The 9,856-nt window shown below is 35.9% G+C and overlaps 1 protein-coding gene across 1 annotated transcript in view; it reads left to right on the top strand.

The window, feature by feature from the left end:
* Positions 1-76: 76 nt before the first annotated feature.
* The window catches only part of FEZ2 (fasciculation and elongation protein zeta 2 (zygin II)), a 22,868-nt gene continuing 13,088 nt past the window's right edge, over positions 77-9,856 (top strand). Inside the window, exons 1-6 of the mRNA XM_010004602.1 lie at positions 77-180; positions 1,157-1,265; positions 4,376-4,492; positions 5,794-5,938; positions 6,767-7,035; positions 9,385-9,465. Of these exons, the coding sequence (XP_010002904.1) occupies positions 77-180; positions 1,157-1,265; positions 4,376-4,492; positions 5,794-5,938; positions 6,767-7,035; positions 9,385-9,465 (825 nt within the window). The remainder of the gene's footprint in view (positions 181-1,156; positions 1,266-4,375; positions 4,493-5,793; positions 5,939-6,766; positions 7,036-9,384; positions 9,466-9,856) is intronic.

Here is a 9,856-nt window from a genome sequence, read left to right as displayed (position 1 = left end):
CGGAGGGTCGTGCTCGTTGGGCTCCTTGCGGAGCACCCGCCGTTTGTGGGTGAAACACGGACGGCACGGACAGCAGATGGAGAGCGTCACCTTAGTTGCAACTGCGATCGTTGTTTTTCCCCTGAGCGACAGCGCCTTTCGGATCTGTGCTGCTTTCCTGGCTCTGACGTTATTTCACAAGTATTTAGGCTTGTTATTTTACAGCAAATCCCAGTCAGCTTATCTTCATTAAAACAGTGCCGTTTTGCTTGTTACTTTGCGGCAACTAAATCGCATGTCTTATTCTAGGAGAAGATAAGAGTAACACTGTTAGCAAAAGGCTTCCTATCTGTGGTATAAACGGCGAGGTAAGCACAGAGGGCCATGAATCAGAGCCATGTTCAGTGGTGAGGCTGTGTCTGGCCCAGCCACTCCCCTGACCTCCTCTGAGCCTAGCTAGGCAACCACCCCAAACATCCACCCACGCCGCAGGGTTTGTTAGCTGACCCGAGGCAGCAGCCCTGCTGCTGACAGGGCCGCTCTCTTTCCGATTCTGAACGGGTGCACCAGGGTAGGGCTGCACATTGGAAGCCTCTAGTGCAGCCAGAGAGCTTGTACCCCGTAGACTTTTAAGAAGGTAAAAGGTGAGTGTGGTGGACTGAGCTCAGCACGAGTACTTCTGGATAAAATGAAATCCTTGCAGAATTTTAGTATAACCTGTGCATGTTCACTCTTCTGTGTTCAATGGAAAGAAAGAAAAAGATTAGGCTCAGCCTTTGCTAATTCCTGATTTAAACATCCAAGAGGCAAGGAGAACAGCTACAGCACTAGGAAAGGAATTTATCGATAAGCTCAATTTTAATTAAAGGAAGGACTCATCCACCCCAAAAACTTTTGCTTGTGGTTACATAATTAGTATGAAGCTAGCCCTTTTGCTTTATTTCACAGCTGTGTGTACATTGTTGGTTTAGAAAGCAGAATAAATTATGTTGATCAAAAACTGGTTTCTCTTAAATTCAGAATATTATAAAATATTGTCAATAACTTGTACATGAATATTTAGGGAGAAAAAAATAGTTGATGTCAGAATTATATTATCAGTACAAACATGTTTATTGCTGATCAGTTGCTGCTTGTTTTAAGACCTGCATTTTTGTTAATTTATTCCTCTCCCCAGGATTTGGAATGCTTTGACTGATAATTATGGTAACGTAATGCCTGTTGACTGGAAGTCTTCCCACACCAGAGCTTTGCACTTGCCAACACTGAATCTTTCAGAAAAAGGGGTAAGTTCTGATCAGCAGAAATACCCTGTTTGGATCTTTTATACTCAGCAGGGAAATTAAGCAATTTGCATTTGTACAAAAGAGTATTGTTATTAAATGGCTTAAAATGTTCTTAGTGCTTGGTATGATACATGAGAGTCTTTTAAAAATCAAAAGCATTGATGTATGTTTGCATTGTCTTGGACTGGAATAATTTTAGATGGATGTTCATTACAGACAGAGCATAGTAGAAAAAAATAGTAAAATGAGAAAGTGTTTCACATAAAATCTTTGTACTGTCTGTTTCATGTTGAACACTCTTCTGGGTAAGTGAAGGAAAAAAGGCAGGGGTGTTCTGATTTAAAAATCTAGTTTGGGCTTTTTTTAAGTCCATCACATTCTGCAGTCAGAGGGGGACTAAAGCAGCTTCTTTTGCAGAAAAGGTGACCCAGGAGACATTGAAGTGCAAGAGTTTGTTTTGGTTTGTTTTTCTGATTTAACAAGTAGAATAGTTGTCTGGGGAGGGAGCAGGGAATGAAGAGCTTCAGAGAGGTTTATAGAAAGAGTTGTCCTCTTATCTTCTTAGAAGTGGATTAAAACGCTTCAGGAAGAAAAGCTAGGAACAATTCCCATCTCCCAGGTCTTCTGGGGAAATAAGTAGCTTATCTTTTAAACATCGTGAAGTTGAGTTATATTGTAAAATTATCTCTGTGTGTAACCTGAGAATAAGTTAAAGCTTTGACTTCTGCTGTCCGTTACATAAGCCATAGCTATCTTATTGTGACAGGAACAAAGATTATTTTCCTAAAGAGAATACTTTGGAATTCAGCAAGGGAAGATAGCAGTTTGGAACTCACTTTCTCAACTTGAGTCTGATTGCTGTCCCTTGAATTTAACTTGTGTTTATTGTAGGTTTTATTAGAGTGTTGTTTGTTCAGATATTCAAAGTGGTTTTAGAGTAATTAAATCCTTACATTTAAAGTGAAAAGACTTAACCCCCCTATGCTGTGACCTGCTTGTGTGACTGAAAAATGGACTAAATGAAAAATGATTAATTTCTTGATAATGAAAAAAAGTACAATAGAAAAAAAATGTTTCAAATATTTTATTTTTTTTAAGTTCTTTATGAGAGATTATGAAAGCACTACATTAAAAAATGTAAAGGAGTGTTGCTTGATTAGAAAGAGTTTTAGGTATTCTGCCAGGAGACGGGAAGTCAGTTTATGGATTAAACATATCTAAAGTTTTTTCAGCTTTCAGTCCACCTGGCATGCCTTTTGATGTGTAAAGACCATCTGTTTGGGAGCATTTCACATGCCTTTTTCTACTTCTCTGTGTTTCAGCAGTATTTCTGGATATGTGACATCACATATGGACGAGCTAGTAGCTTGTTTTAACTTACAATGAATCCTAACAGCTAAGCAACGCTTTCTTAATGCCTTTGAAACTAATCATATGCTGTTGGACTTGTGCTTAAAGTATTTCTCTTCCTGTTTTACTAGGAAAAAAATGTAAGGTGAATGAGGCTGATTGGTCTAATCTTTGTTGCTTCACGTCACAGATCTGTGAACACTTGTATATGACTCTGACAGTAAAAGTAGTTGGATTGCAGTATTGTACAGTAGTCCAAGGAACAGGATTGCACAATTGCTTGTTTATAATGTTTTTGTTAGATTACTTTGAAACAGGTCATTCATCCCTGGTAGGAGCGTGAGCACAGAAGCAGTCATGGAGTGTGGCTGGGTGGAACACCAGGTGGTCCTTTTGGCATCAGGTGTAGCTTGAGCTGTTTTAAGCGGTTTATTAATCTAAATTATCAGAATATATATTCTGATAAATGTTGTTTCTGCAGATGTTAGGGGGGGGAGCTGACCTCATAAACTGCTTCTAGATAATCCTTGCTTACTATCCCACAGTTTGTTTTCATTATCCTATATACATGGAAAAATACATGAGGATTGCAGACATTAAAGAATGTCAAAACTGGGATGTATCTGTGTGGTAGGTGAACAGATACTCTTCGTGGAGCCCTGGCACTGCATCATTATTGGAGTTCAGATTCTGGAAAAAAGTGGACATTTGACTTAATTCTAGTGGTTGAAAAAGTACAAATAGTGTTTTTTCCCTGTAGTCTAACTATGTGGGGATACTGGTAGCATTTTCAAAAGAAATCTGAAGGGTATTAAGTTTCTGAAGAAACTGGGAAAATTGAAGGAATTGCAACAAAAATTGAAAACTGGTACTGTGAGACCAAGGACTTTATGCAGCTAGTCATAATGCATGTAAATTACCCTGAAGATCAGTTAAAATGATTAAGCTCAAAATGTCAAAGGTTGAGGGTTGCAGCTGTTGAGCACTGGGCGGCTGTTCTAGGTTGGTTTGGCTGGAACCTAGTAATGGACAAAGTGTAGAAAAAACAAGCAACTTTGTATATAAGCTAGTATATATCACTGTGTGAGAGTAAAAATATATGTGACTGATCAAAGATAGGACTTAAATCTTTTACTATGTATATGTCTTTGGTTTGGAAGGATGAGTGTAATTTAATGGTATATGTGTGGGAATAGTACTATTTCTGTTTCTTCTTGAAAAAACTCTGAGATGTTAAACAATATGCTTTAATCCAGGATGATAATCACGTTCATGTTTGGGTTTTTTTTAACAACTTTTTTTTTTTCTGTCTTTATTACCTTAAACAGTAGAACTATAAAAGCACATAAAATAACAGGTTTGTGTCCTGTAATATTAGAGTTTATAGGTAAGTTTTCGCCCCACACTGACAAACATCCATCTTCATTTAAGCTTTAAATATCTACATTGGATTGACGGCCTTCTGTGCAGATACCTGATATGTTTTTTGTATTTAAATACAACTATTTTAACTTCCTCCAATTGTGGTTTTTATTTCAGTTGTTAAGATACTTCAGTTTCCAGTTATTTGACAGCAAGAATGACTCGTTCTATTATTAGGGGCAAGGAATCTGTTTCATTCTTAAAATTCAACATTAGTTCCCCTTTTATTTTTTATATATGTACCTATATTTTTATGTGTGCATATATGTACATAGACACACAAAGGTGTGTATGTATATATTTATATAAGTACATACTTTCATTTTCACGCTTTCTAGGTAAATGATAATTTGAACCTTGACCTGTCAGATGATGAAGAGCTGAGAGAACAATTGGATATGCATTCTATCATCGTTTCCTGCATCAATGATGAACCACTCTTCACAGCAGAGCAGGTAAAATGCCCTCAAAGACAGTGTTGTTGGTGTAATATTTTCTTTTAATCTGTACATGTTTTTTGTTCCTCTTCCTTACTGTTCACCACAGCTAATCTTCTTGATTGGTCTTTGATTATAGTCATATTAATATGTGGTATATTAATGCATCATTCAGATTTCAAAAGTATTCCAATGCTTCAGGTGAGGTTGATAGTCTCAGATCTGCGAAATCTTTATACATTCCTTGCCATGAATAAGTCAGAATGTGACTATGTGGAGTAGCAAAAATATTTTCAGACTGGTGGTGGTATTGCAGAGTTTGTAGTTTTCCAGTATGACTGTATGGCCATTCACATGGATTGGTGGTTAGTGAGACTTCTTTTTCAAATTACTTGGTGTCTAAAGACTTCTGTTCCAAATCTGTGGATTCACCTAAATTATCTTGAAAACTGCTCTTCTCAGTCTGGTTAAGGACTGTCCATTAAGATCTTGCTTTAGTGAGCAAACACAACAATGTCTTTTCTTGTTGCTTAAATGGTTACTTGTAAAATCTGAGGAACGTGGTTATTAAGAGAATGAGAGACAGAATTACCTGAACTACCTCAGCTCCTTTTTACTGTTAAGCAGATATCAGCAATCTCTGCAGCCTTTAAACCTGCAAATGTTGATGTGTTATTTTTTTCAGCTGCTCGGTTAATATTTTGGCCTGTAGAAATATGGTCATTTCTATACTGAAAAACAAGCTCTCTATGAACAGAAATCCTGTTCTACTTTTGGTCTGGCTCAGATCTTACACGCAGGGAAGCAAATCAACTTCAGGTTATGACTGATCAGTTCATAAAACTTCTCATAAGAACTATAGATTTTCAGGATATTCAGAGTTTAAGTGGTAGGTTTTTTTGCTTAGAGAAGTGCAGTGAAATGGAGGTTGGGGGTGGGGAGGCAATTGATTTTTGTTATTGTTTTGTTTTCTTTCAACTAAGGACTAGGAAAATATATTCCTGCTCACTCTTCAGTTTTCTTTGAGCAGAACCATGTGTACCTTCATGTAGAAATAACTGTAGTTTCAAGACACTGCTTGTTATGAGATCAGCAGTTTACTGTGAAAAGGTGGGGTTATTCTCAGAGAGCAAGATGGGGGGGAAATGTCACTATGATTTTGTTGATTCCTCTCAATCCAGTCTTGGTATTAGTGTCATCCAGCAGCATCTTCATTAACTGAAAGTAAAAAACCCTTAAGCTTTTAACAGCTTTGCTTCAAATTGCAGTCTGTTTCTCTTCATGCATGAGGGTGTTCATAAGGGTTTTCTTTTTTGAAGGTGATTGAAGAAATAGAGGAAATGATGCAGGAATCACCTGATCCAGAAGATGATGAAACTCCCACCCAGTCAGATCGACTCTCCATGCTTTCCCAGGAAATTCAGACACTGAAGAGATCCAGTACAAACAACAGTTATGAAGAGAGTAAGTGATACTTAGTATTTTGCTCTTACGCTTATTGCAAGCAGTTTAAAGGGTAAGTTTGCCATGTGTTTGATTTTTAGCAAGTCTTTCTTATGAAATATCTGCATTCAAAAATATTTTCCAAGTGCCCTGAAATAAGAAACTATGTTTAGAACATAAATAGAAAACTTATGTTTGTCAGCTTTCGTAACTTAAAATAAAAATAAAATTAAAGCAAGTATGCTGAAGCTTGATTAATTGGAATGAGATCCCTTTGTAAGTAAAATGACAAGTCAGTAATTTTTATTAAAATTTATTAATTTCTATTTCTTAAAATTAGACACTTTCTTGAAGCCAGTACACTGTGTTTAAGAAGATTAGCTAAAGCTTTTGAAAGCTCAAAGAGTATAATATCTTTATTACTCTAGATGAAAAACCCAAGGATTACAGAAACACCGTGATGTTGATTGTTGGTTCAGAAAATATTCTATTTTGAATATTGAGTGTAGATGAAAAATAGTAGTTAACAAAGGTGGCAGTATTACAAGTTTAATGCTTACTTCAGCTTCCTTAACTATAACATGCTCTTCGTATTTGCAGATTATATTCCATTTCTTAGAAATAAGAAGAAAGTTTAACTGTCTTCTTGTTGCTAGTGTCGTTGCTTTTGTGATGTATTTATTCCTTTAGGATTTATTTTTTTTTACAGAATAATAGTTTAAATATGTAGTTTTAGATGTGAATTTTTTGTTTTGAAAAAAGTTCAGAGTACTTTTGTCTTGTAATTCCTACAAGTATTCTCATGCATAAAATCCTGACAGATTTGTTTTTTACATGATCTGTTTATAGGAGTAAAACGATTGTCTGTTGCTGAGCTAAATGAATTGCTAGAAGAAATTGAGACTGCTATTAAGGATTATTCTGAGGAACTGGTACAGCAGTTGGCTCTGCGAGATGAGTTGGAATTTGAGAAGGAGGTGAAAAACAGCTTCATTTCTGTCCTCATTGAAGTACAAAACAAGCAGAGAGAACACAAGGAAACAGCAAAGAAGAAAAAGAAGCTGAAAAATGGTAGTCCTCAAAATGGCAAACAAGAAAGAGGTCATATGCCTGGAACAGTAAGAAAATTTTTCTAACTCGTTCTAGATTTAGATTATTTTTTGTTTTTTCCCTATGGGAAGTAGTAGTCCAAGATTGTAACAGGATACCTTGTACACCTGCTTCTACGTGTTCATTTGCAGACAAGGCTCAGGCACTTTTATTGAGATTATTTTTTTTTTCACAAGATCATAAAACATTTTACTTTTCTCATACTCAAATGGATTTCATTTTGTTTGCAGAATTTGTTTGGAATTAGCATACCTTTCTTGTGAAAAATGCTAGATTTGAATGTACTGCTGTGTGTTCTGTTGTCAGTAGGCATACTCATTTATCTGTTTGGCCTCACTCTGAAATTTAGTGAGTGTGTACAATTATTAGTCTGGCTAAGTCCCAGAAGGAATGCTTTAGATTGACATCAGAAGCTTTTTGGATTTGTTTCTTAAATATAAGGAATAAGCATTTGTAATGAAACATTAATTCTCCAGAATCTGTTTCTAAACTTACAAGAAAGTGTAGGTTTTGAGAAAACCTAAATAGAGTTCTGGTCTTGTCCGTCTAATTCAAAGTCACCTTTTGTGGGCCTAGCTAAGTTTTAATGGAACTCTGTGAAAGTTTTATGTCTGGAAAACAGTGCAAAATTGTCATACCTTTGTAAGAGCACTGTGAAAAGTTCTAACATATCTTGACGGTTCTCCTTCTTGAAAAAGAAAAAAATGGCATTCTAAATAGAAGGAAAAATAACTATTTGGTTTTGGAACTTGAGTCAAATTACTGATAAGCTTATCTAGTTAGTTTCAATTGTAGAGACTTGATTGATGCTTCCCACATGGTCCCAGTATACAACATTTTCGTATTTGGTTGCTTCAAGATATAAATATGTCAGATTGCTTTGTGAGAGGAATTGAACAAACTAGTTCCCAAATAACACTGTAGGCTGCATATCTATGTTTCCTTTGAAAATAGCTTTTACCATTCCTAAGTGGAGATTTTGGACCTTTCTCCCAGAAAGAGGTGCAAGCTTCCTTCCTTCAATACACCTTTTTTTTTTTTTTTTCCTTTTTGTTTTGTTTTTTTTTAAAGGAAGTGCTGAGAATCTGCATAAAGATATGCTCAATCTTTTCAAGTATGTTAAGTAACTTTGTGAAGAGTGAGTTTCTGTTAATAAATAATGTATACATTAATAATTTTATTAACTAAAACTGTAATGGAGTTTCATTTAAATACAAAGCTTAGAGGTGGGGTTTTCAGTTCTTTGTCCTTGATACAGGCTTTAGGTAAATCACTTTCTTAGACTTCTAAAATGTTTCTCACTCTCATAAGGGAAAAGTGGGGAGTAATTAAGAATAGTCAGGTCTTGAAGATACCAGTTCCTTTAACCAAAATATCTTAAAAGAGTTAAGTTGGCTTTAGTAACATCTGTGTCTATTTACTGACTTGACTGTGCTTTAGAAAGAAAATGAATACTGTATTCCAGCACATTTTATTTCCCCCTGCCATAAATAAAAATGTTCACATAAGTGTGCTGAGGTAGGTGCATTATACTGCCCTGCATCAGGACCTTTACAGTCTCTTGGTTTCATATGCTTGTCAAGTGCTGACTATCTCACACTAAATGTAAAAATTACTTTGATTTTTGTTTTTTTACTTGTCTTCTCCAGCAAGCAAAAAGAACTACAAAGTTAAGAAAAAACAAAACAAACAAAAAAACCCAAACCTGTGGTTGGATTATATGTGTTTTTCTTTACTTGGATTCCATGGTTCCATATAACAGAGCTTGAAATTAATGTAGGTGCTTTATTAACGTATTGTGCATATTTTATCATACTCCACACAAAAAAGTGGGGAATACAGTTGATAGCTAATTGTTGCTTCAGTTGTGGTGAAGGAATCATGAAAGCATAAAATCTTTCTAAAGGAATATAGCTGAAAATTACTACCTCTGAACAGTATTTCTAGTTGGTGCTTAACATCTGAAAAACTGATAGCAGCAGTGTCTCTGAAAGTATATTGCTTAAACATTAATTTTAAAGGAGATAGTACTGTTAACTAAACTATCCAAAACACTACCATGTACATTTGAAAATGAAATTATGAGCCTTAAAAGGCAAGTCTCAGTTACTGATTCTGTTGAGTGAAGGTTTTATTTGACTAAATTTTTCTGTAGATACACTGCTTAACTGCCATTATAAGGTTTGCTTTTTAGTTACAAAGATTTAGTGGGTTAATGAAAAAAGTAGAAATGTGCTGAAATACATCTTAGAGCTTGTCTTTGTCATTTGTCTTTTATACTTGATAAACGCTGATTAATAGTCTTCTGAACCTCTCTCTTCTGTCTCTTTTTCTTTCTGCTATGTTTCCACTATTAGCGCTTCAGCATGGAAGGGATCTCAAGTGTCATACAGAATGGCTTCCGCCACACGTTTGGAAACTCGGGTGGAGAGAAACAGGTGCTGGGCTCTCTTCCCTCTTTTCCTCATTCTTTGCCTGCACTTTCGGTAGGAGCTGAAATCTTGAGAATTGACAATAGCCAAAGATGGAAATAGCTAAGACATGGAAAAAATAGGACTAAAACGTTGGAACCTGTACTCTTTCCGTGCCTCAATACTCTGATTAACCTATAGTCTCTTTCTCTCCTGAACAGCTCGAGACAGTCAGGACTTGATGTCTTGATGCACTGAAATAATCCTTATTTCTCACCCCCAGACTAAAATTCTCTTTTGGCATAACACATGCTTCGAGTATGTCTGGGGTTTTTTGTCTGGAAGATGGCTATTCTGCAGAGGAGTTCAGTAGGTAAAACAACTCTTTATGAGGTTAGAAGTCATAGACTTACACTCT

The sequence above is a fragment of the Chaetura pelagica genome, unplaced genomic scaffold, assembly GCF_000747805.2.
Source record: "Chaetura pelagica isolate M959 unplaced genomic scaffold, ChaPel_1.0 scaffold278, whole genome shotgun sequence".
Taxonomy (NCBI): domain Eukaryota; kingdom Metazoa; phylum Chordata; class Aves; order Apodiformes; family Apodidae; genus Chaetura; species Chaetura pelagica.
The sequence above is the reverse complement of the archived record's forward strand: the minus strand, read 5'-3'. Positions and strand labels throughout refer to the sequence as shown.